The 26,859-nt window shown below is 44.9% G+C and overlaps 1 protein-coding gene and 1 long non-coding RNA gene across 4 annotated transcripts in view; one reads left to right on the forward strand and one right to left on the reverse strand.

Moving 5' to 3' along the window:
- Positions 1 to 26,859, reverse strand: part of LOC309356399 — a 522,017-nt gene that overhangs the window by 85,848 nt on the left and 409,310 nt on the right. The gene's annotated exons all lie outside the window — the stretch shown is intronic.
- THSD4 (thrombospondin type 1 domain containing 4) overlaps positions 1 to 26,859 on the forward strand; it is a 385,092-nt gene that overhangs the window by 38,713 nt on the left and 319,520 nt on the right. For all 3 annotated transcript variants that reach the window (XR_014162703.1, XM_081887620.1, XM_081887619.1), the window contains exon 4: positions 23,510 to 23,957. Coding sequence is in view for 2 of the 3 variants with exons in the window: in XM_081887620.1 (XP_081743746.1) it covers positions 23,510 to 23,957 (448 nt within the window). In the remaining variant the exon portion in view is untranslated. The remainder of the gene's footprint in view (positions 1 to 23,509; positions 23,958 to 26,859) is intronic.

A 26,859-nucleotide genomic window follows, 5' to 3' on the forward strand; every position in this document is an offset into this window, starting at 1 on the left:
GCCAAATTCAGTGGGGAGTGTAGACAACAAAAGGTTGTTTCTGCCCAGACCAGGTGCCACTCTGCACCACCAAGAGCCCCTGAGCCTCAAGAGACAGATGAATCCAATATTTAAACAAAATTTTGTAAAGAGACCAGAAGCCTTTTTATTGGGCATACTAGAATCAGATATCATAAATGAAAATAAGAAAATATTCTTATATGCAACCACGGTAGCAGAAAATATTAACTGCCAAAATTTGGAAAAGTGATATAATACCAACTAAAAAAGAGTGGCAGGATAAATTATTCAATTATCTCGAACTGGTGAAAAAGACACAGTTAGGGGACAGTCCAAGTTAAAATCCCCAAAAGAGTGGGGAATGTATAAAGTGTATCTTAAAAAAACATTGTCCTCAAATAAAAACCTGGATTTGCTTTGAGTAATTTTTGCAAAACAAAATAAGGGTTACAGGCATATTATATGGAAAAAGATAGCAGTGATGAAAAGAGAAGGAAGCAGTTTACCAAGAAAGGAAAATCAGAACTGCATTGAGAAGGAAGGAAGTCTATAAGAACAGAATAAGAATTGGGAGTAGAAAAGAAGACAACGTAAGTTCGTTTGTAAGAACTTTTGGATTTATGGTTATATGTTTGTAATTTCTTTTTGTGTGTGTTTTCTTTATAGTTTGTTTTTCTTTTGTTTTTGTTTACGTTTTGAGTGTGTTGTCACATATGTGTTGTCACAAAACTCAATAAAAGCACTTTTTTAAAAAAGAGAAAGATTAATCCAAAATTACCCCCAAGCTGCATACCTGCTCCTTCAGAGGGTGCCACCCCGTCAAGAGTGGGCCCCCTCCCACTAACAGTGCCTCAGTCTCATTTGGATTGAGCTTCAGGTAAGACATTATGCATGGGCATTTAGATAGCAAAATAAGCAATGAAATTGTAGCAGTGCAATGTTAAATACATGTTTTTAAAATTCTTCCTTTCAGTTTGCCAGGGGTGTTTCCCTTGTTGGCTGGCTGCTCAGAATGGGTTGCATTTGAACCTTAAACACTTCATTTGCTTTAAGAGCATCACAGTGAAATGGGAACTCTTGGAATGTTAATCTGTACACCTGGTGGCAGTGATATCCTACCGAAAGGTGATATATGGCCAGCTTTGCTTCAGATGAGGCAATAAATTCACCTGGCTGTTCAGATCACGTTCTTTTTCCCCTGTGTGAGAAGATGGCTTTGCACTCTTCCAGCATCACCCTTCAAGCACCAGCTGTTTGCCAGATTTCATTAAAACAGGGGTGGACTTGGGTGCTGTGGCGCCCTGTATGAGGCCAAAATTTGGGTCCCCCCCAACCCTCAAGTTGACTTCCCAAAGATGGGGGAGGAGGCACCTGGCTTTGGGAAGGAGGCGTGAAGGCTCTGGCAGGGTCGTGGAGCCTTCCCCCTCCTTCTCAAAGCTGGGAAAGCTAAGGAGGACTCGAATCCTGTCAGAGCCACATGCCACCTTCCCAAAGCCCGGCAACCTGCCTACAGGGCTTTGAGATGGCACCCCCTCAGCTCAGCACACAGTGGGTGCACAGCACTTGGACAGCCCCAAACCTGCCCCCGATTAAAGTAACCCTCCCAGTATCAACTAGACTAGAGCAATGGCCGAGCAACGGACAGTGGATTTATTTTTAGAGAATGCTGAGAAAAAAACAAAAAGTGGAGAAGGATACCAGCCAACTCGGGGGTTGAGTCATGGCAGGGCTGGCCCAGGACATTTTGCTGCCAGAGGAACAAGATGGCACCTTCCCTTTCCACATACAGAAAATGAGTCTTCAGGGCAGATAAAAGAAAGGACTTCTTGGCACAGCGCATATTTCAGCTATGAAACTCACTCACATAGCAGGCAGGGATGGTCACCAACTTGGGTGGCTTTAAAAGAGGACAGGAGACTATGATTAAATGGGCACAAGAAATTGGTCATAACATTATGTTTGCTGACTGGGAACAGTTGTGGACCACCGGTATGAAATTTACGGCATGTAGTTAATGCCTTGAGAGAGAATATTATGAAAATGATATACAGGTGGTACATGACACCAGTCAAGCTTGCAAAAATATATCATTTGCCCGAGAATAAATGTTGGAAATGTAAAGAAAATGAAGGTACATTCTTTCACCTTTGGTGGACGTGCCCAAAGATTAAGGCTTTCTGGGAGATGATCTATAATGAAATGAAAAAGGTATTTAAATATACCTTCCTGAAGAAACCAGAGGCCTTCCTCCTGGGCATAGTCGGCCAATTGATGCCAAAGAAGAATAGAGCTTTTTTCATGTATGCAACAACAGCAGCAAGAATACTTATTGCAAAGTACTGGAAGACACAAGATTTACCCACTCTGGAAGAATGGCAGATGAAGGTGATGGACTATATGGAATTGGCGGAAATGACTGGCAGAATCCGAGACCTGGGAGAAGAGTTGGTGGAAGAAGACTGGAAGAAATTTAAAGACTATTTACAGAAATATTGCAAAATTAATGAATGTTAGAATGATGTCGGATAGAAAATAAGTGGTATTAGCAACAAAATTAACAAGAATATGCAAAAATGAATTGATATTGGATGAAAATATAGAGTTATAAAATGTTAAGATACAGAGTCAAGGCAAATGAAAGAGGGTAAGGATTTGCTGACTTGATTATGTAAATACAAAAAGGGGAGGTGTGAGGAGGTCAAAGAAATAAGCAAAGGAGTTTAAAGTTATGAAAAATGGATTTGTTTTTAACTTTTTTATTTTTTCTTTGTCTTTTATATGTTGTATTTTTTATCTCCATTTTTTCTTTTTTCATGTATTTCCTTTTTTATGTGCTTTTGTATTCAGGCTTTTGTAAAACTTTAATAAATATTTCTTTAAAAAAAAAAGAGGACAGGAGAAATTTGTAGTTGCTTCAGCACTGGAACAGAGTGTTTGATGTACATTGTGGTCAGAGTCATGATAGCCAGATTTTGGAGGGATCTAGCTGGAGCAGATATTTCCCATAGCTGTCAATGTTTTCCCTTTTTAAACGGAAATTCCCTTATTCTGAATAGGATTCCTCTCAAGAAAAAGGAAAAGTTGGCAGCTATGGATATTCCCTACTGTTACGCGAAGATATGGGAAGCAGCCTTACTAGGAAAATAGACATTTACCGGTAAACTGAGAATCTCTAGAGGTCAAAAAAGTAGGGACAAGTTTCTTTCTGTTTGGTTTGATTTTATTGTTTACGTTAATAATGTGGAACATAACAGATCACCCCCCCCCCAATACAATACAATAAAATAGGAATATTTGTAGGGCTTCACAAACTAAGGTTTGTTGGAAATGCAGCTCACCCCCCTAGAAAATAAGTTTCTATTTATTAATAAGTTTTTATTTTTATAGTTATAGTTTCTATTATACCAAACGTCTGGAATGTATTACTGATGTCTCTGACCTCTTTGTGTCTGCTTCAATATTTCATAGCTGCTTTATTTGATGATTTTGTTTTAGGCTTGATTTCAATAAAATGAAACAATTTAGAAACTGGAGATGGGACAACGTCCTCTCCTGCACCTGAGGCAGCAGGCTGGCTTGGGGTGGGTGCAGGGCGGGTCTTGTGGCGCCTGAGGCTGCTCTCTCCAGCAGCTGTCACCTCACACTGGCCAAGGGCCGGGTCGGATGGCCATGTGGTCCTTCTTCACAGAGGATGTTCTTCACAGAGAACTAATTTCTCTCTTTTTTTTTAAAAAAAGAAACTTTTTTAAAAAACAACAACCAGAAACAAAAATGGTATAACAAGAAACACAGGATTTGTGATTGCAAACAAAGATTGTAAAAAGAAACAATGCCAGCTATAATACAGTAAGAACTGGACTTTTTCAGCCCTTCCATGAAGTAGGCACTCCATTTGGAGGTGTGTTTTTCTGGAGACAACCATAATTTGCATTGGACCTTATTAATAAAGCTTACAAGGGGAAACCAAATTTTGACAAATTTATCCAGTTTGGCTGTGCCTGTTGTGATTCTGTAGTGGCATCTTGGATGTTCAGAAAGGGCAACTTCCCACACCCTTGACCACCAGTGTTATCTAGAGGGTCACCTCAGTGGTTCCCCAGCTCTGAGCAACCTTCAAACGTTTATGGTGCATGGAGGGGGGTGGTTTCAGTAAGTGACAGCACTACCAAGGAATCAGGTAATAGTTGCTGGGAAATGATATCTGATACATTAGATACCCAAGACCACAACCACTTTACCACATCACCCTGTGAGGTAGGTTAGGCAGAAAGGCAGTGACTGGCCCAGGGCCACCCATTCAGCTTCATGGCGGAGTGGGGATTGAACCCTGGTTTCACTGGCCAACTTGAGTATATGAGACAGCCTCACCTAAATTTGCATTTGCACCTTTGTGTATCATTTAGCACAGGTAAAGGTGAAGGTAAAGGACCCCTTGATGGTTAAGTCCAATTGAATTTGACTATGGAATGTGGCACTCACCTCTGCTTTCAGGCCAAGGGAGTCGGCGTTTGTCCACAGACAGCTTTCCGGGTCATGTGGCCAGCAGGACTAAACCGCTTCTGGCACAACAGGACACTGTGACAGAAGACATTATGCCGATGTGCATCCTCTTGTTTTACTGAAGCATTTACTTGTTTTTTGAACTGAACCCTGTCTTTGATTTTTTTTAAAATGGGACTTTTTTTTAATGAGCTCTACTTTTGGGCTCAATTCAAGGTGCTCCTTTTAACCTTTTAAGGCCCATGGGACCTGAGAATCTGATTGTGCAGTTGACCTTGATAGTGTCAATAGGTTCATATGATGTGCATCAAACTAGTGAACATAAGCCCAGTGCCCGTGTTGTTCACACACACACACACACACACAGTGAACCATTTTAAATGCTACTTGAAATGCAAAGTCTAAATTTGTCCCTTGGGTTGAGGTAATGGAGAACCTTAAACTCAACTCCAACCAAGAGTCTTAAAAATACAAAAAACAAAAACTAATCTGCAGTTTCTTGGAGTTTTATTCATTGTGATGCATGTTTTGAATCGTGATTCGAGATTTTAAAAGAAGGAAACGTCTGAAATTACAGAAGGCAGCATCTTATAAAAAAAGAATGATAAGCAGTAAAGTATGAGACGCTTGAACTCTGCTGGAAATCTGGGAGGGAGAGACACTGATCAAGGCAATAAAAGGTGTTTTATTTGAGTCTGCTGGAGGCAGTGGAGATGAATGAGGGAAGGGGAATGTGGGGATTAAATTTATTGAGATCTCCAATTGTTCTAGGATCCTTTAGAAACCATCAGTGGCTATGATGGGGAGACGCAGGAGGCTCCAGAGTACCACACTGCAGAAATGTTTCAGCTGGCCCTGCTAGCCAAGCTTTCAGCAGCTGGATTGGAACTTTTATCATTGTTTCTAAACCAGGAAGAAAATGCATTAATAACTAAAATAAGAAGAAATAAGCAGGGCCTTTTCCAAAGATTGCTGAGTGGGTTGTCTGTTTGTTTGCTATTATTCACTCATCTGGTTGTTAACCAGCTTCCCACCAGGGCTCTAATAGTTTTTGAGGGGGCAGTTTCTTACCTGCTGAATTGAAGCTTGGCTGAGCTAAATCTCTCTTTGGATTTTCTGCACATCTGTTAAGATCTGATTAGATCTGATTCAGGGGATGGCTTCTGATGCTTTCTGCCATAATGGAGGCAGCTCCCACATTAGCAGAGATCGTTTGTGGAGCATAAACAAGGATGATTTGAGTGTAATGGTCCTTGCGAGCTCCCTCCCGCCGGCCCTGATACCCGGCTCTGGCTCCAAGAGGCAGGAGGCACTGAGTGCAAAGCACTTTGCTTATCAGTACCCCTCCAAGGTAGCCATTATGGGCAGAGGTTCTTTTGTTTATCAGGATGAATTGGATCTAATTTACAGGTGTGTGCTGGACTAATGGAACAAGATAAACTGATAAATGATAAATCAGCCACTGAGCAGCAACATTTTGAACTGGAGAGAAGATTTTCTTCGTAACAAAGTGTGGTATGTTGGGGGGGGGGGAGAGCCTTTACCCTTTCTTTATATATACCATGTTTGCTGCTTTAACGGTTCGGCAACCACCTCAAGTGCTAATGGATTGACAAAAGGCAAGAGGAAATTAACAAGAACAAGATAATAATTATGGATTTTTACGAAAACAGAACTGTGTGAGAATGTTGATATGATTTAAAGCACCGATCTTCCACTGAATCGCAGTTAGGACTATCGTCTTTGAAGATCTACCATAGCTCTGGCGGGAGGCCAGATCATTAGCGACTGAGTGTTGGATGAGAAAGATAAGTTGGAAGACCTGCCTGGGGCTATGGAAGGATGCCAGTCTTCCTCGTGGTCTTTGACAAACAAAGATGGTGAATGATGCAGCTGAAATTATAGCCCTTGAGAGCAGAGCAGAGAGAAAGCAAAAAACAGGAAGCAGAGATGCTGTGTTTGACTGGATTACAACACAAAGAATGAAGAAACAAAACATCACACACGAAATTTATAGGATACAAACTCCTCTTGGAGAAATAAAATTAATTAAATATGCAATCATGAACGGAAGTCAATAAATCAGTGGCTGTTAAACAAAGAAGCAAGATCAGAACTGTTGTAATTGGATGAATCAAGATTATGGAAGCAGGAAGAAATAAGAATTTAGCACCCTGAAATCCAGCACATGCGAAGTCACCTAAAATGGTTTAATTTGGTATTTGAATAATCGGCTTTTTAAATTGTATTGTATTTTGGTATTGTGACAATGTGGCTTTTATTGAATTATAGCAATTGAATCTCTCTCTTTGATTCAGGGGGTAAGATTGCATAGTCCCAGAACAACAAGAAAAGCTCTTGGACCAGCATACTGGTACATACTAACCATCAAAATATGGGTCAAGCAAAAGTGGTGGTTGAGCCCACATTCAGGTTCTGAAGAATTGCTGAAGCAGCTTTCACAAATGCTGCTCCCCATCTGGGACCATGAAAGTGTGAGACCTCTTGGTGTGAAACACAAAGCAGTATTTGTGCAAGCTGGCTTCAGCTATTCTCTGGAATTTAAAAGGTTGGGAATCCTCATGAAAAGGAACCATGACACATTGAGCTGTGATAAATATTCTTAGCTGGCACCTTTTGAGAACAATTTTCTCTGTTTTTCATTCTTAATTATGAGCTTGGACCCCTCACTAAGATGGCTTGTTTGATGAAAACATCCTCATATTTAGATGCCATCTATCTGACTGGATTGCCCTGGCCACTCTAGGTGGCTCACAACAGAATATTAAAAACACAATAAAACATGAAACATTAAAAACTTCCTCATACAGGGCTGCCTTCAGATGTCTTCTAAAAGTCAGATAGTTGTTTATTTCCTTGACATCTGACAGGAGGGAGTTCCACAGGGAGGGCGCCACTACTGAGAAAGCCCTGGTTCCCTGTAACCTCACTTCTCGCAGGGAGGGAACCTCCAGAAGGCCCTCGGAGCTGGACCCCGGAGCTGAACAATGGGGGTGGAGATGCTCCTTCAGGTATGCAGGGATGAGGCACTAAAGTAACCAAGTTTTTTTAAAATTTAGCTATATTAAAAGCCCGGAAAGACATCTCAAACATAAGTGCAGCAGCATAAAGCCTCAGAGAATCAGCTGGGTGTGATACCAAGACCCTGACATGTCTCAGAAAAGTTAAACAAGATTGGATCAGCCAAGCTTCCATGGGAAGGGAGTCTCACAGTTGTGGTGCTACCACAACTACCACACAGCAGTGGATCCAAGGGTTGGGACATGCACACATGGGAGTTTTTTCAACAAACCTCGAATCAAGGAAGCTGGGCACAAACCATGTGATTGAACTTTTCTTTTCTTTTGACCTTTAGGAGTTTCTACTGTAGAGGGAAAGAACTACTAAAATTTGTGGAGGCTACCGCTCATAAAAAAGGGAAAGTATGCTAAGCAAATCAATTCTTTATTGGAACATTAAAATCTTGTGGCAGAGGAAAAATTGCCTTACATTTCAAAACTCAGTCTCTCAAAAATGTTAGACAAGGGATTTCTTAACAGAATTCTGGTTAGCTTGGGATCCTCTACTCTGTGAAACACGCTGTGTTTCTCACCCAGATTTAAGTCAGAAGAGAACTGGATCACCAAGATTCCTGTTGTACATAGCACTGATTGCATAATGCCAGTGTGATCAGGAAAACGCCTCACTCCATCCTTGGAGCAGCTTTAAAAATTGTTTTTTGAGGCACTAACATGTTGTTTTCTTATTTTAAAAGATCTTGAAATACGATGGGAGGGTTGAGTGCAGACTGATTGAGTAGCATCCAATTTGTTTCAAATGTATCTCTACCATTTATACTTTGATTGTGAAAGAATGTTGGGATCACCTGGCGTGAGAAAAATCAATGGATACTCTTATTTTGATGTTGTGTTTGCAAACAGCCGGTACTTGCCTGGCTTCTTTGTGGGATGCCAAGATAGTAAAACTGGTATAGAAATGCTATATGTGTAACACCACCAGCCACCAGGTCTGCTACTGCCCCTCATCCTTCGTGCTTAACTAAGACAGTCTTGTCTTGCCCTGGAAATGTTTCTGTTCTAGGAAGGAAGAATGTGCTGTCATTTTAACTGTCTGATCTCAAATGTAGTGTTTTATTCTAAGCCATTTTAAATTTGGTTTGTAGTGTTACAAATGCCCACTTAATTGAAAAGGGATTAATTGGTGGTCTACTGCCATATTTTACCATAAGGCAGGATCTTCTAGATCAATAGCATCTTCCAGTCAGAATCCTTCTGTTGCTGGCTCCCCCTCCTAATAAGTCTAATATTAACAATAACAATTCTTATTGACTGATGTTTGTTTTTGTTCTTTTTTTGTATTTCATTGTATTTCATGGCTATGGAGTGGTGTTTAAAAGTTACAGCGTGCTCTAGGAGTTAAAGTGTTGTTGGGAGACCAGGATTCGAATCCTCACTCAGCCATGAAGTCCACTAGGTGGCCAGTCATAGTCTCTCAGCCTAACCTACCTCACAGGATTGTTGTAATAATAATAATAATAATAATAATAATAATAATAATAATTTATTTATACCCCACCCATCTGACTGGGCTTCCCCAGCAACTATGGGTGGCTTCCAAAAAAAAAAAAAAATTAAAATACTGTAATACATCAAACATTAAAAGCTTCCCTAAACAGGAATGCCTTCAGATGTCTTCTAAAAGTCTGGTAGTTGTTGTTCTCTTTGACATCTGATGGGAGGGCGTTCCACAGGGCGGGCGCCACTACCAAGAAGGCCCTCTGCCTGGTTCCCTGTAACTTGGCTTCTCGCAGTGGGGGAACCGCCAGAAGGCCCTTGGCGCTGGACCTCAGTGTCCGGGTAGAACGATGGGGGTGGAGACGCTCCTTCAGATATACTGGACCGAGGGTGTTCAGGGCTTTAAAGGTCAGCACCAACACTTTGAATTGTGCTCGGAAACGTACTGGGAGCCAATGTAGGTCTTTCAAAACCGGTGTTATGTGGTCTTGGCGGCCGCCCCCAGTCACCAGTCTAGCTGCCGCCTTCTGGATTAGTTGTAGTTTCTGGGTCACCTTCAAAGGTAGCCCAATGTAGAGCGCATTGCAGTAGTCCAAGCGGGAGATAATCAGAGCATGCACCACTTTGGCGAGACAGTCTGCGGGCAGATAGGGTCTCAACCTGCTTACCAGATGGAGCTGGTAGGCAGCTGCCCTGGACACAGAATTGACCTGCACCTCTATGGACAGCTGTGAGTCCAGAATGGCTCCCAGGCTGTGCACCTGGTCCTTCAGGGGCCCAGTTACCCCATTCAGGATCAGGGAGTCCCCCACACCTGCCCACCCCACCCTCAAAAACAGTATTTCTGTCTTGTCAGGATTCAGCCTCAATCTGTTAGCAGCCATCCATCCTCCAACCGCATCCAGACACTCACACAGGACCTTCACTGCCTTCACTGGTTCTGATTTGAAAGAGAGGTAGAGCTGGGTATCATCCACATACTGATGGACACCCAGCCCAAACCTCCTGATGCTCTCTCCCACAGGAGGCCGTGGCAGACACCAAGCTGGATGGCCTTAACAGAGAAAGGGGCAGGATCGTGGAGGAGGAGGCAGCTTTCAGTGCCCAGGCTTTGCCTCCAGGTCGGAGGCAGCCCTGCTTGTGAAGGCGGGATGCTGGAAACCCCCGGAGGGGAGAGAGCTGCTCTTGTCTTGGGTCCTGCTGGCAGGCTTCCCACTCTGCTTATAAAACTTCTTCATGTATTCAGTGCAAAATATCCAGTCCTCCTTATATCTTTTATCATTTTGATTTCTTATGCTAGTGGTCATCCCTGCTAGCTCTGCATATTCTAATAGTTTAATATGCCATTCTTCCTTTCTTGGTACCTTACCTCTTTTCCATTTTTGTGCTAATGACACATGTACGGCAGTTGTTGCATATAGGAACAGAGTCCTTTTTTAGTAACTTCTGTTGTTATTAACCCCAGCAAAAATGCTTCTGGATTTTTAGAAAAGGATTTTTTTTCTTCAAAAAAAGAGAAGAAGTTTATTATGGATAATTTCCTAATAAATTTTATTTATGCTGCATGACCACCACTTGTGGTAAAAAGTTCCCTCTGCTACCTTGCATTTCCAACAGTTGCCCTTTGTTGATTTTGACATTTTTGCTAGTATTGGGCATCAAATACCACCTGTGCATCATCTTTGTGAAGCTTACTCTTAGCGGGTAAAGGTAAAGGTAAAGGGACCCCTGACCATTAGGTCCAGTCGTGGCCAACTCTGGGGTTGCGGCGCTCATCTCACTTTATTGGCCAAGGGCGTACAGCTTCCGGGTCATGTGGCCAGCATGACTAAGCCACTTCTGGTGAACCAGAGCAGCGCATGGAAACACCATTTACCTTCCCACTGGAGTGGTACGTATTTATCTACTTGCAGTTTGACGTGCTTTCGAACTGCTAGGTTGGCAGGAGCAGGGACTGAGCAACGGGAGCTCACCCCGTCACGAGGATTCGAACCGCCGACCTTCTGATTGGCAAGTCCTAGGCTCTGTGGTTTAACACACAGCACCACCCGTGTCCCTACTCTTAGCGTGTAGCATGCTGTAAACCTTATATTTACTTTCCATAATTGTTCCTATAGTCTCTGAGGCACACAAAGAAAGGCCTCAGAAGATGATCTCAGAGTCCGGGTAGGTTCATATGTAAAGAAGCGGTTCTTGAGGTATTGTGGTCCTGAGCCGTTTAAGACTTTATAGGTCAAAACCATCATTTTGAATTGGGCCTGGTATCAGGAGTAGGCAGCCTGCCGGCATAGAGAAACAGCAAGCAGTGGTAGTAATTACAAGAAGATTTATTGTCTACAGCCAATTATTATCGGAGCTGTGTTCTCTAGCGACTGTATAGCATAGTTCCATTGAAACGTCTGAACTTGAGTCCCTCCCCCAGCAGAGACGAAACACGGAATCTCCTGTCCTTCCGCTTCTGGGGTCAACACATGTCTCTGGCCCTTGCCATTCGTCAAGACCTTGGGCTCACAGGGTTAGCTGCCTCCCCTTCCTCTGAGAAAGAATCCCCCCTCCCAGCAGAGAGTTGGCTTTCTTCCAGCCCGCTCTCACTACCTTGATAAGGCACATTCCTTTCTGAGAAGGGGTTTTTAGCCCACGGCTTTCAACTGTCTGAGAAAAAGGCATGTCTCCCTCTTCCACTTCTGCCTGGCTGCCCCCCCCCCCCCCCGTTAAGCCTGCTCCTCTTGGTTGTAGTCAGTCATGTCCATGACACCTGGAAACTAATCGGTAGCCAGTGCAGTCGGACCAGGATCGATCTAACATGCTCAAACCGTCTTGCTCCGGTGAGCAACCTGGCCGCTGAATTCTGCAGTAGCTGAAGTTTCTGAACTGTCTTCAGAGGCTGCCCTACGTACAACACACTGCAGTAATCTAACCTTGAGGTTACCAGAGCATAGACAACAGTAGTTAGCTCTCCCTGTCCAGATAGGGATGTAGATGGGCCACCGGCTGAAGCTGATGGAAGGCACTCTGGGTCACTGAGGCCACCTGAGCCTTGAACGACAGCAAAGGATCCAGGAGGACCCCCAGGCTATGAACCTGCTCCTTCAGAGGAAACATAACCCCATCAAGAGCAGGCGACCTCCCACCCATCTGGTCTAGGGAACCCCCCACCAACAGAGTCTCAGTCTTATCTGGATTGGGCTTCTGTTTCTTGGCTCTCATCCAGTCCACTACCAAGACTGGTCCAGCACTTCCACTGCCTCACCTGCAGATGTGAAGGAGAAATAGAGCTGAGTGTCATCAGCATACTGCTGACAACATACTCCAAACCTCCGGATAACCCCACCCAGTGGTTTCATGTAGATATTAAACATCGTGGGGGATAGGATTGAGCCCTGCAGAACCCCACCTTGAAGGTTCCATGGGGCTGAAAAACATTCCCCAAGTAACACCCTCTAGGAACAACCATCCAAGTAGGACTGGAACCACTGCAAAGCGGTGCCACCCATCCCTAGTTTGGAGAGTCGTTCCAGAAGGATGCCATGGTCGATGGTATCAAAAGCCGCTGAGAGGTCGAGAAGAATTAACAGGGACATGTTTCCCTTGTCTCTCTCTTGACAGAGGTCATCATACAGGGCAACCAAAGCAGTTTCTGTGCCAAAACCGGGCCTAAACCCCGATTGAAATGGATTCAGAAAATCAGTTTCTTCCAAAAGTGTGTGGATCTGGTCTGCAACCACTCACTCCAGAACCTTGCCCAAGAAAGGGAGATTAGCAACTGGCCTGTAGTTAGTTTTTCTGAATCCAGGCAAGGTTTTTTAAGGAGTGGTTTTAGCACTGCCTCCTTCAAACAGGCAGGGACCACCCCCTCTCGTAAAGAGGCATTGATCACCTCCCTGGCCCAGCCAGCTGTTCCCTCCCTGCTGGTTTTTATCAGCCAGGAGGGGCAAGGGTCTACAGCGCAAGTGATCGCCCTGACTGATCCAAGCACCTTGTCCACATCCTTGAAACTCGTCCACAACTGAAACTCAGCCAACACAACAGGACTAGACTGTGCTGTGGACACCCCATGAGATTCATCTGCTATAACAGCAGAGTCAAGGTCTTGGTGGATGCAAGTGATCTTATCCTCAAAATGCCTTGCAAACGAGTCACAGCGAGCTACTCTTGGTTCTCCCACCTCCTTTGGGCCAGCCTGTAAAAGGCCTGGAAAAGCTCTGCCAGATGACATAATGAGGATGCAATGGAGGCAGCAAAGTAGACTTTCTTTGGGCGTATATTTATTTTTATAACTGAAATTTTACCCAACAATGACAGTTGCATTCTACTTCAAATTTGCAAATCTTTTTTGATTTATTTCCAAGGTAAAGGTAAAGGTAAAGGTAAAGGTACCCCTGCCCGTACGGGCCAGTCTTGCCAGACTCTGGGGTTGTGCGCCCATCTCACTTAAGAGGCCAGGGGCCAGCGCTGTCCGGAGACACTTCCGGGTCACATGGCCAGCGTGACATCGCTGCTCTGGCGAGCCAGAGCTGCACACGGAAACGCCGTTTACCTTCCCGCTGGTAAGCGGTCCCTATTTATCTACTTGCACCCGAGGGTGCTTTCGAACTGCTAGGTTGGCAGGCGCTGGGACCGAGCAGCGGGAGCGCACCCCGCCGCAGGGATTCGAACCGCCGACCTTTCGATCGGCAAGTCCTAGGCGCTGAGGCTTTAACCCACAGCGCCACCTGCGTCCCATAGGCTTTAACCCACAGCACCACCTGTGTCCCTGATAAGAGAGCATTTATTTCCAAACCTTTACATAATTACCATTACTTTGAACAGGATATGCCTTTACTTACTTACTTACTTACTTACTAACTTTTTCACTGACAAGGAGGCAGTGATGCTCACCTGAGTTATATAGATGGCTGCTGAGCCTTTTCTTCCACTGAGGTATTTGCTTCTTCCACATTTCACATCAACAAGGATTCCTTTCTGCTACTGAACTATGTATCAGGTTTTTTGTTTATTTATTGCATCTATATCCCACCTTTCCCTCCAAGGATCTCAAGGTTCTTCCCAACCTCATTTAATCCTCACAACAACCCTGTGAAGTAGGTTAGGTTGAGAGCCAGTGACTGGCCCAAGGTCACCCAGTGAGCTTCATGGCCAAGTGGTGATTTGAATGCAGGTCCTAGGCTGACACTCTAACCACTGCACCACATTGGCTCTGAACTGAAAGTAATTTCATTGGACTGAAAGTAGTGGCCAGTAGTCATTTGGGCCTGCAGGTTCAGGAAGCAGGATGCAGGGCAGGTGTCAACCTCTGGTGTTCCTGGATCACCATTATCGTATTTTTCACTCTATAGGACACACTTTCCCCCCTCCAAAAATTAAGGGGAAATGTGTGTGCGTCCTATGGAGTGAATGCAGGCTCCTTGGCTTCAGCAACAGCAACGCGAAGCCTCCAAAGCGCAGAGGGAGTGCTCCCTCCGCGCTCCAGAGAGTTTGTGTTGCTATCGCTGAAGCCTGGAGAGCGAGAGGGGTCGGTGCGCACCGACCCCTCTCACCCTCCAGGCTCAGGAATAGCCGCCTGAAGCCTTCGGAGCAAGACTCTCCCATCTACAGCAAAAGGAACGTGAAGCCTCTGGAGTGCAGCAGGAACTTGCGCTGTGCTCGGAAGGCTTCAGGCAGCTATCCCCAAGCCTTCGGAGCGCAGGTTAGCATGCTCCTGGGACATCCAGTGGTGGTCTTTGCATGTTGTTTTGTAGGCCATCTCTGTTGGCTGGGGGAAGTGACAGATCTGGACCAACAAGTATCTCCCACCTGTGAACCTAATTTACTAGGGGTGGTGATGGATTGCAATCCCACCAGCAATAAGGAGATAACGGGCTGCATTTGCATGAGGACAGGCAGGGAGATGTGCAAATATTTTAAAAACTAAAACAACCCACTTAGAATCTTTCCCAACATGAAATAAGGTCTGAGTTAAAAAGAAAGAGCATGAGCTTCTGTCCTTACTGTGATGGGCTGTTCTGACTAGGGCTGATGGGAGCTGTAATTCAAAGCTTCTGGCAGGCAGCAGGTTGCAGAAGAGGCTGAATGAGGAAGCGAAGGCTGGGTGTATGTGGAGCTGGAGGACAGAGCTTCCCTCTGGTGCTGTAAAAGATGTGGCTCTGTCACCGGTGTTGAAGAAAGATGCAGTTGCCTGCTTGGTCCCTTTCAGGTGGCTAGGGATCTATTCTTTCATCTTAGACAGCAAAATGTCTTGGGTTGCTTTATATTTGTTGTTGTTGTTTAGTTGTTTAGTCGTGTCCGACTCTTCGTGACCTCATGGACCAGAGCACGCCAGGCACTTCTGTCTTCCACTGCCTCCCGCAGTTTGGTCAAACTCATGTTTGTAGCTTCGAGAACACTGTCCAACCATCTCGTCCTCTGTTGTCCCCTTCTCCTTGTGCCCTCCATCTTTCCCAACATCAGGGTCTTTTCCAGGAAGTCTTCTCTTCTCATGAGGTGGCCAAAGTATTGGAGCCTCAGCTTCAGGATCTGTCCTTCCAGTGAGCACCCAGGGCTGATTTCCTTAAGAATGGATCGGTTTGATCTTCTTGCAGTCCATGGGACTCTCAAGAGTCTCCTCCAGCACCATAATTGTTACTTTATATAGAGACTTTTAAAAAAGAGAAATGAAAGTTTGGAATCTGAGCTAGGGGAGGTGGCTAATGGGAAACATCCCATTGCCAAAAGTGACCCCCATTCATTGCCCCTATTTCCAGAGTGGTTCCAGAGTGGCCAATCAGATCCTCGTCACGGGTTGGGCTAGTTGGGTCTTCCCAACTCTGCAGCTGTGATTTTATGATTCTTGGCCTTGTGGCTCTTTGAGGGAATGGGAGAGGGAGGTGTCTCCTAACAACTCACAGCACCCTTAACAAACTACAGGTCCCAGAATTCTTTGAGGGAAGCTTTGACAGTTTTAAAAAAATGTATCCTGGTGCTTTAAATGTATGGTGTGAAAGTGGCCTTAATCTGGTTTCTGGTGATCATGGTGGTTCTCATTGCTTCCAGCTGGTTACACCTCCTCTGAGAGATCAAGCATTGGAAAATAAATAAACTAAACTGAAGGACAAAAGTGGTTCTTAGAGGAAAGATAGCAGCAGCCTTGCATTTTATCAGCAGAGATAGTCCTCCACTTCAGATAAGTCCAGTAAACCTGAAAGCCTCAGGAGATGTTGAATGTCATGACATTCTCCTCTTTAAACATGTGATATGTTAAACAGAAGTTTGCCTTCTAATGATTGCTTCAAAGCTAATGCCCCACTTTAAAATTTGTCTGAGTTGATGTACTGTTTTTAAAAACTTTTTTAAAAAATATTTTTATTCATTTAAGCAAGAACATGCACATAAAATAACACAAAGGAACAAGAAAAAGCTAAGAGAATGAACTGAATGAAAATGAAAACACACACATGAAATATAAAGTGGGTTGTTTCAGCCACATTCTCTGGAAAAAAAATATTACGATTAGTGCTGTGATGTAGTTAACATGTAAAAAAATTGTTTTGTATATAATTATCAGGATATTGTCCTCAAGGCGTTATGATCAACTCACTTAAAGCTGATAAATGACTCATAGCATATTTCACAGGAGGCAATTGGAAATTGCTATCATCATTAATATATAAAATAAATGTTTGCCAGGTATTTAAAAATAAATATGTTTTGTTCATCCTGTAGCATAAAAAAGCCAGGCGCCACTCTCAGCCAAGCGGTAGCAAGGTTCCAGGGGGTTCCAGGCTAGGATTTGTGCTCCTTTAGAGAATTAAAGACGCACCTTTGTTTTCAGATGCTTTTCTGACGAAGGAAATGTGGCTTTCACCTATTTCTGCAACAAAACCTAGTGGGTTTGGTTGAGATTCTCCCCCCAAAGTGACCAGTTTAATCTGTTCCAGCCAGTTGTTCTGTTCCTAACTGCTTCTGCCAATTCCTAAAGCACCCAGTCGTCGTCGTCCCCCCCCCCCCAAATTTGGTATCATCTGAAATGTAAACAACATTTTTGGAAGCACATTCATCTTAATTGTTGAGATTCTCCCCCAAAGTGACAGGTTTAATCTGTTCCAAACTTCCAAATCTTTTTTATCTCTTTCCATATCTTATTATAGTTATCATTAAATAAATTGATGTTTTTTGCTGAAACCCAAATTCCTAGGTATTCTGTTTTTTCCGTTAGCATCAAACAGACTTTGTTTGTAATTCCTGCTTTTCTTGGTCCCACATATTTTTTTACCAACAATTTCGTTTTGCTTTTGTTCAGTTTAAATCCTGACATCTGACCGAATTCATACATTCTTTCCAGAGTTTTTGGTACGCTTTTTAATGGATTTTCTGTTGTTATAATAAGAATGTTCACAAAGGCTTTTAACTTAAAGGATTTATTTCCTAGTGTAATTCCTTTTATTTCTGAGTCCATTCTTATTGTCACCAGTGATTCCAGAACCGTGGTAAACAATAATGGAGAGAGTGGGCAACCTTGTCTGGTTCTTTTCCTTATTTTGAAGCTCTCTGATAATTCATTATGTATAATCAATTTAGCTTTTTGGTTCTTATAAATTGCCTTATTCCCCTTCTGAATATTTTCCCTATCCCCATTGATTCTATGGTTCTTTCCATAAATTTCCATAAAATATTGTCAAATGCTTTTTCAGCATCTAAAAACATCAATGCTGCTTGCTTGCCGGGTCTCATCTCTAAATAGTCTAGAATATCGATCACCATTCTCATGTTGTTGCTCATTTGTTTACCCAGTAGAGACCTGGCTTGGTCTTCATTTATTGGTCTTTCAATATTTTCTTTAACCTGTTTGCCACCACATCTGCAAAGTGTTTATAATCATTGTACAAGAGTGATATAGGGCTATAGTTTTTGATTGATGTCAAATCCGTTCCCTTGTTTGGGATCAACGTTATGAATGCTTCTTGCCATGACTCTGGTATCAGCCCCTCCTTTAGTATCTTATGTCTTAAGTGGTGATGAAAGCACATTTTCCAACTTCTTTTATTAAATTGCCAAGAGTCTGTCCGTTCTGGGAGATTTTCTAGATTTGCCTTTGTAATTGCTTGGTGAATTTCCATCATTTTTATGGGAGAGTTTAAATATTCAATTTTATCATTTGTGATTTTTGGAAATTTACTTTAACTGAAGTATTTTTCTATTTTCTCATCATCTTCCTTTCTTGCTTGGTAGAGATCTTTAAAATATTTTGTAAAACTTTTGCTTATTTCCTCAGGTTCATCAATTGTTTTCCTTCCTTTTATGAGTTTTCCTATCGTCTTTTCTTTTTGTTTCTTCTTTAACTGCCAAGCCAGCATTCAACCCAGTTTGTTAGCAAATTTGAAACTCTTTTGCTTTAACCATTTTAATTTATGTTCAATTTTATGGTATAAAAATATGGAGAATTTGGTTTGCAACATTTTGATATTTTGTTTTGTGGTCTCGTTTATGGGTTGTTTTTTTTACAGTTCTTTCTCATTTGTACTTATCTCTTTCCTAATTTGCTCCATTTTGTTTTCTCTGATTTTCTTCTGGATGGCACTTGGTTGGATACAGAAACCTCTCATAACAGTCCAGTGGCATCTAGAGGGCATCGAGTCCCCCCTTCCCGGAATTAAGATTTCAGCTCAGTTGAATTCATTGTTATTTCTGGGCAAAACAAAATGGTGGCTGGCAGCAAACCAAATGGAAGTCTGAGAACTTCCAGGAAAGCCTCTCATCTTCCCAGAAGGGAGGGGTTGTGAGTGGAAATTGCTTCCCACACTCGCAGGGGGGCATGGCCGGGCCCCACCCTGCATCACTCTGCAATCTGGCTGGCTGGCTGGGGGGGCGTGGTTTAGCTGCATTTAAACGGCCACGGGCCCACAAGCTCATCCTTGTTTTCTTCCGGCTTCCTCCAATCACCTGCCCTCCCTCCCTCTAGGTTTCGCTTCTGCACCTAACCTTGCCATGGACCTCGGTTGGTCTCCTGTTCAAGGGGCCTGGTAGGATTTTTTCCCCCACTTGGCAGATTGGCACCAGCCATTTGGTTTTTTTGCCTACCTGGTAGCAAATCGTCACAACTTTGTAAGGTTTGGTGGTTAGGCATTGAAAAATGTGTTGTGTCAGAGGCGAGGTTGTGGCCATCACCTACCCCTCCCTTTGAAGGGTGTTCCGTTAAAGGAATCCGGTGGTTGTGGTTCCTGTCTGATGCCCAGGTGGTGGCTAGGGCCATGGCACGACCCTCTGGTGACTCTAGGGGAAAGCTTCCATTTGATTTGCACCAACAAGCTCCCCCTACAGGCTGTTAACCCTCGTGTGACTCCCTGCAGAGCGGGCAGGAGTCAAGTATAGACTGTTGATGCCAATGCCTAAGCCAATACCACTCATATTCTGTAATCAATAAAGTTGTGGCCTTTTTTAGCCCATTAACTTGTGTCCATGTGTCTTATTTCATCACAAAGCAGGGAGCGGGGCCTTGACTCACAAGTATCCAGCTGCCGAAAGAATTTGCGCATTTGCAGCCAGTGAAAGGGTTGTGTGCTATCTGAGCAGCCCAACTGGACAGTACTGCCCCCCCGGGGGAGGGGGTGTACCAGGAAGGGCCAAGCAGGTGGCGGGTTTGTGCAGTTGACTACCAGACTTAAAAAGATGGTATCACTAGATTAAGTTCATACATTTTGTTGAATGAATTAAACTAAATAGTTTTAACTGGTTTTTGAATAAATGGGCAATTCATTGTTACTCTTTTGAACTTTATTGTGTTATTATCTTCCTTAGAGGGTCATGCAAACCACTATTCTGAATTATGCTTTTTATTGGGGGAGGGGCCCTGGGGATGACTTTATAGGCAGGGCCCCCTCCCCAAGGTTTGGGAACCATTGATCCACATAGGTTGCCATTTTCTTTCTTTCATCATTCCCCATTTTTGCCTTGTCATTTTAACTCCCTCTCTTTCAAGCCCAGGGCAGTTCCATATGTCATGACAGAAAATTGAAAAAGGTGCCTCTGCTGCAGTTTGTTCAAAAGAACAAACGAAGCCATGTGAACAAGTCCTGAGTGACAGTCTCTCTTAGGGTTGGTGAACAACACTCTGGTTCATACATGCTTAAAGGGTGGAAATGGATCATAAACCCCAAATGCTGGAAGGTTATGTAAATGATCTCAAAGACGTCAGTGTAACAAGCACCCTGACTGGCAGTGGGAGAGGGTGAGTAAGAAAACAAACACTCCCGGGACAAGGAATTTGGGAAGAGCCTCTGAACTGAGGCTTGGAGCTTGCCTTTCCTACTGAAAATGCATATCAGAAATGTTTGTCCCATGCTTTTGTTTTAGCTGAAGAAGGTGTTGCTTTAGGGAGTTGGGGTTGGGGGCTGGCTCTGAACAAAGGAGACCCCAGCTGAGGCACTCTCAAGTCCTTAAGACCCTGCTTGCATCAGGAGAGAAGGCATGTTTGGCTCTGCTGCATTGTGGGATAGGAAGTTTGCGCTTGTTTCACCTGTGCTATGACAGCTCCTCTGGCTCCCATTCAATTTCAAGGCTGGATTTAAATTGCTGGTTTGGGGGAGTAGCTGGGTTAATTACCCATTGAACCCCTTTTGTATGCTGAGTGAGCAGAATTTGTCAAGTAAGTCCTGGTGAAAGAGGAACATAGGAAGCTCCCTTATACCGAGCCAGACCATTGGTCCATCTTGCTCAGTACTGCATACACTGACTGGCAGCAGCTCTCCAGGGGCTGAGGTAGGCGTTTGTCCCAGCCCCGCCTGGAGATTCTGGGGACTGAACTTATAATAATAATAATAATAATAATAATAATAATAATAATAATAATAATAATAATAATTTTTTATTTATACCCCGCCCATCTGGCTGGGCCTCCCCAGCCACTCTGGGCGGCTTCCATAAAAACCAAAAATACAGTAAAAGTACACGTTAAAAACTTCCCTGAACAGGGCTGCCTTAAGATGTCTTCTGAATGTCAGGTAGTTGTTTATCGCTTTGACATCTGCTGGAAGGGCGTTCCACAGGGTGGGCGCCACTACCGAGAAGGCCCTCTGCCTGGTTCCCTGTAGCTTTGCTTCTCGCAATGAGGGAACCGCCAGAAGGCCCTCGGCGCTGGACCTCACCGTCCGGGCAAAATGATGGGGGTGGAGACGCTCCTTCAGGTATACTGGACCGAGGCCATTTAGGGCTTTAAAGGTCAGCACCAACACTTTGAATTGTGCTCGAAACATACTGGGAGCCAATGTAGGTCTTTCAAGACCGGTGTTATATGCTCTCGGCGGCCGCTCCCAGTCACCAGTCTAGCTGCCGCATTCTGGATTAGTTGTAGTTTCCGAGTCACCTTCAAAGGTAGCCCCATGTAGAGTGCATTGCAGTAGTCCAAGCGGGAGATAACCAGAGCATGCACCACTCTGGCGAGACAGTCCGCAGGCAGATAGGGTCTCAGCCTACGTACCAGATGGAGCTGGTAAACAGCTGCCCTGGACACAGATTTGACCTGTGCCTCCATGGACAGCTGTGAGTCCAAAATGACTCCCAGGCTGCGCACCTGGTTCTTCAGGGGCACAGTTACCCCAATCAGGACCAGGGAATCCTCCACACCTGCCCGTCTCCTGTCCCCCAGAAACAGTACTTCTGTCTTGTCAGGATTCAACCTCAATCTGTTAGCCGCCATCCATCCTCCAACCACCTCCAGACACTCACACAGGACCTTCACTGCCCTCACTGGTTCTGATTTAAAAGAGAGGTAGAGCTGGGTATCATCCGCATACTGATGAACACCCAGCCCAAACCTCCTGATGATCTCTCCCAGCGGCTGCATGTAAATTGAAAAGCATGGGGGAGAGGACAGAACCCTGAGGCACCCCACAAATGAGAGCCCAGGGGTCTGAACACTCATGCCCCACCACTACTTTCTGAACACGGCCCAGGAAGGAGCGCAACCACTGTAGGACAGTGCCCCCAGCTCCTCAAGACGGTCCAGAAGGATGTTACGGTCGATGGTATCAAACGCCGCTGAGAGATCCAGCAGAACTAGGAAACAGCTCTCACCTTTGTCCCTAGCCCGCCGGAGATCATCAACCAGTGCGACCAAGGCAGTTTCAGTCCCATGATGAGGCCTGAATCCCGACTGGAAGGGATCCAAATGGTCCGCTTCTTCCAGGCGTGCCTGGAGTTGTTCGGCAACTTGGGACCTTCTGCTTGCAAGGCAAATGCTCTACCCCTGAGCTACGTGTTACAATCACATACACAACCTTTGCATAATCCCTTCTGTGAACATGGAGCCTCTGCTTGTTCTTTGTTGCTCCAGTCTGAAGAACTGGAAGTTGGAGGGAACCAGAGGTAACAATGATTCTGAAAACCAGCTGAATGACAAGTGAGTGCCCTTGAGTTTGAATCCCGCTTGCTGGTTTCCCACAGGCATCTGTTGGCCACTGCGAGAACAGGAGGCTGGACTAGAGGGGCCACTGGCCTGGTGCAGCAGGCTGCTTTTAAGTTTTTATAAATTGGATTTAAAATGTTTTTAATTACTTTTTAAAATCTGTTTTTGCTGATAATTTTAATATTTAATGTAAACCACTTAGAGGTTTTGCTGCAATCAAGCAGCGTGTAGGATTTGCTGTTTATTTATTTTATGGTAGTACAACAGTGTTTCCCCTCCAAATATATCTTCATGCAGAATGAAAGCCTCTTGACTTCTAAATCAGGAGTAGCTCACATGGTGTCCTCCACAGCATGGTCAGTAGGTCAGCGATGCTGGAAGGTCTCCATGTTGGCTGCCGCTGTTGACAGGGAGGAAATTTATTGCAACCTAAAGCAATACAATGTCCCATGGTTGAAGCAAAGTCTTCAGGGATATGTAACAGTGGTGGAAGCAGGAAGGGTTTTGCGCACTGGTCCTTTCTTGGACATCTAGGCTGTTAAAAGGTTTCAAAGTGCACTGGAGAGATGGCAACATTTGCTCTCCTGGGGCAGGTGCTGGACCCAAGAGCCTAGGCTAAAACCCCCTTCTTCTGCAAATCTTCTGGCCACCTACCTGATTCCTTGCAGTGGGAAGCTACCAGCCATTTTGATCCCCACAGTACCCTGGAATACCCAACACAGAGTTACTCACAAGCACCTTTAACAAGGCCAGATGGTGGATGGCTTCCCATAGGCAGCTGCTTCCACCGGCAAAGCTGGGGGCAGCCAAAATGGTACCCTCCAGATGTTGCCAGACCACAGTTTCCATCGGACACAGCCCACATGCACAGCAGTTGGGGATGATGGGACTTCCAGAAACCTCTGTGGTGCACCACTTTGAGTTGAGCCAATGACCTGGGGGAGTGAGCAGGGCTGGCAACTTCAGGACATCCTGCTAGGATGCTAGGACACCCCCCTAACCTGGACTTCTCCTTGAAACTATCCATAAATTCATGCTTGTTTTCAGTTGTTGCTGAGCTAACCTGTTCATGTTCACACCCTGCCCCTCTTGTCTTCAGAGGCAGAAATAAAAGCCCCATTGGACCTGGGAAGTATGGCTACGGAAAAGTGCCCTATATCCTACCTCTGCAGACTGACACGGGGCAGGAGCCCAACAAGCCACGCAGGCAGCGGCAGTCAACCCGGAATGCAGCCAGCCAGCAATGGGCCGCAGCGGTTCAGAGCCCTTTTGCTCACCCTTTTAACCCTTTGCCTCGCCATGGAAACTTATACCAAGAGGACTCCAGGCCCCCACCCAGGACTCAGGTTTCAAGTGACTCTGTTTACCCCCAGGCTGGGCCCCACTTGCAAGCCTTTCCAGCATCTCAGAGTTTGTTCCATGGCACAGAGCTGGTCTCTCATGTTCCTGTTGCTCACAGGGCAGTTCAAAGCCAGACTCCCACTCAGAGGACCTCGGCCATCGTGTGCACTGGAGCCTATAAGCAGCACAAACTCTGCAACACAAATGTAAGTGGTGCTCCCTTTGCTTTTAGGATCTTTGCGGGATGCATTGGACTGTTAAGAGCTATTGAAAGAATGTAGTGATTGCTTGGCTGGGTGAGAACCACCCACATAACTTCATTACAAAAGTTGGGTGCCACCCCCGCTCTCTGCTGAGCTGCAGCAAGATTCCAGGGGGGTCCAGGCACTCACCCAGGGGCTGTGTGCCTTTGAGAATCAAGACACGGCAGGGGCTGTTGAAGCTTTAGGAAATATGATTTATTCACCTGAATTTGGATGGAGAGAGTCCGGATCTTACAACATGGTCATCTCAAGGAGGACTTGTTCCGCACAGCAGGGCAGCCCTGGAGTCCAAGGCAACTCTCCCAGCCAGTCAAGATCCTTCTTGAGAGTGAGAGTGGGATGCTGGACTCGATGGGCCATTGGCCTCATCCAGCAGGGCTCTTCCTAGATTCTTCTGGTTTCTGCCCCACCAATACAATTGATCAGACTTTGCCAGCCTGACACACTCCAGATGTTTTGGACCACAACTCCCATCAGCCCTAGGCAGCTTGGCTCTGCTCCCTGTGGCTGATGGGAGCTGTAGTTCAGAACTTTTGGAGGGCATCATGATGGTGGAGGAACTTCCCAAAAGCCAAATCAGAAAGCTAGGAAAAGGAGCAAGCTTTTGATGCTGGGAAATCTATAGTGTTTCTCCATATAGTACATGACCTCCCAGTTCATACAATTGGGCAGTAATTTAATTTATTAGCTGTAATGTTTTGAGGCCCCCCGCTGGCATCCAGAGAACACTGAGTTTTTTCTTTTATTTGGAACATTCCATGAGGTTAATATAATTTATCAAGGGGAAAGAACTGTTATTTGGAATCCTAGTGTTGGGTCGTTTCCCCCTATGGATTCTGCTTGGGGCAGTTAATTAATAACAAATTAAGTCAATCTGCTTTGGTCCATTAGGTCATTTCCTCGTCGTTACATTTTTATTGTTTTTTCATTTAAGGCAGAACTTGCTTTCTTGTGACTGACACTTTGGTGCATGTGAAGTTTGAGCTTACATTTTTCAGCTTGTGTGATTAATAATAAATAGAGACTGGTGGTTGGTTAAGAAAGTCTTATTTTGTAGTGTTTTTGATCAAGTGCTTGAAGTTGTGCTAGGTGTTGTACAAGTTACATGAAAAACCAGGGCAAGTAAGTCCTTGCTGATTGCTTAGAACCTACAAACATGACACGATAGGATTTGAAACGAGAAGGGAAAAGGATAATTAAAACAAACAAAACTTTTTTATATATAAAAAAGTCACTAACTTAGAGGGAAAGTGTTGAGGCTTGCCAGAGGTAAAGAGGGGTCTCAAGAGGGGAAGCATTTCCTTCTCTGCAATGAGCAGTGAAAGTGCACTTGCGCGGCACCCGAGAGTCGTGCGGGGCTTTCTCAGGCTTGTGTGGGAAGAGCCCTGCTGGCCCCACTTAATCCACTCTCCTGTTTATACAACTGTGGCTAGTCGGATGCTTCTGGAAGGCCTAGAAGCAGAATGTGAAGACATCTAGAGCAGAGATGGAGAACCTGGGGCTCTGCTGGACCCAGCCAGCTTGGCCAGTCATCAGTGTTGTCATTCCTGCATTGCAGGGGGTTGGACTAGATGACTCTCAGGGTCCCTTCCAGCTCTATTATTCTATGATTCTGTGGGAGTTGCAGAGCTATATAAAACTATGCCTGATGTGGACAAAGTGGATCTCTCATAATACTAAAACGCAGGGGCATCCAGTGAAGGTCCAGGACAGAAGGTAGGCTGCAGTGGGTGGAACAGGGCTGCATTTGCCCTAATGGAATAGCCTCCTCTGCAAGGTCTGTCCTCCTAATTTGCCTGGTTCCCTTTTAAAGCCACTTCAGCTAACATCTCAGCTAACATAAGCCGTCATCTGTGCTGGGGAAAGAAATGGGAGCCTTGGGTTCACTGTGTGGCCAGCAGTCAGATATACAGATATACACTTAATGGGAGTGAAGCGTCCTGGAACTCACTGCCAGATGAAGAACTTGAACTCAGGTTCCTGTTCCTGCCAGACTCTTTAATGCACAGAATGCTGCCATGAGAACCTATGTGATGTAGTGGTTAGAGTAGTTGCACTAGGACCTGGGAGACCAGCATTTAAATCCCCACTCACTGGACGGCCTAGGGTCAGTTGCTGCCTCTCAGCCCAACCTACCCCACAGGGTTGTTGTGGTATTAAGTGAGGAGGGGTAGAGCCATGTATATGACCTTGAGGTCCTTGGAGGGAAAGGTGGGATATAAATGCAATTCATATCTTTAAAAATCAGTATTATTATCATTAATAACAATATTATATTATAATAATAAATAGATCTGAGTAATCCATAGGCAAGGCAAGGCAAGGCAAGGGATAAAGGCAGAATGAGTGACTTGCATAGCTAAGTATGAGATAAGATGTTGATCTAGCTATTTCATTTAGTGATCCCAAGGTTTACCGGCCATGGGCTGGATCACTCCCACAGAGATTGTCGTGGGCTGGACTGGCACAGCGCGATGCTGGAAATCGTGTCTGCTCATGTCTGCAGCGCCGAAAATTGCTTCTGCGCATGCCCAGATGCCGAAAATCGCACCTGCGCAGAAGCGATTTCCAGCATCTGGACATGCGCAGTTGCAATTTCTGGTATCTGCGCATGCGTAGACACGATTTGCAGCACAGCTCGGCAAGTCCCCGCGCTGTGCTGCGCCAGTTTAGCACAGCATGTTGGGGACTCGCCGAGCGGGCGGCTTGGTTCGGCTCATGGGCCAGTAAAACGGTCTTCGTGGGCCGCATCCGGACCACGGGCTGCACCTTGCCGACCCCTGCTCTAGTGTTTCCCAGAAAACATGGGGCTTCAATGTGGATATAGTGGTCCCAGTGCTCAGAA

This window comes from Podarcis melisellensis, assembly GCF_964234715.1.
Source record: "Podarcis melisellensis genome assembly, chromosome: 14".
Lineage (NCBI taxonomy): Eukaryota > Metazoa > Chordata > Lepidosauria > Squamata > Lacertidae > Podarcis > Podarcis melisellensis.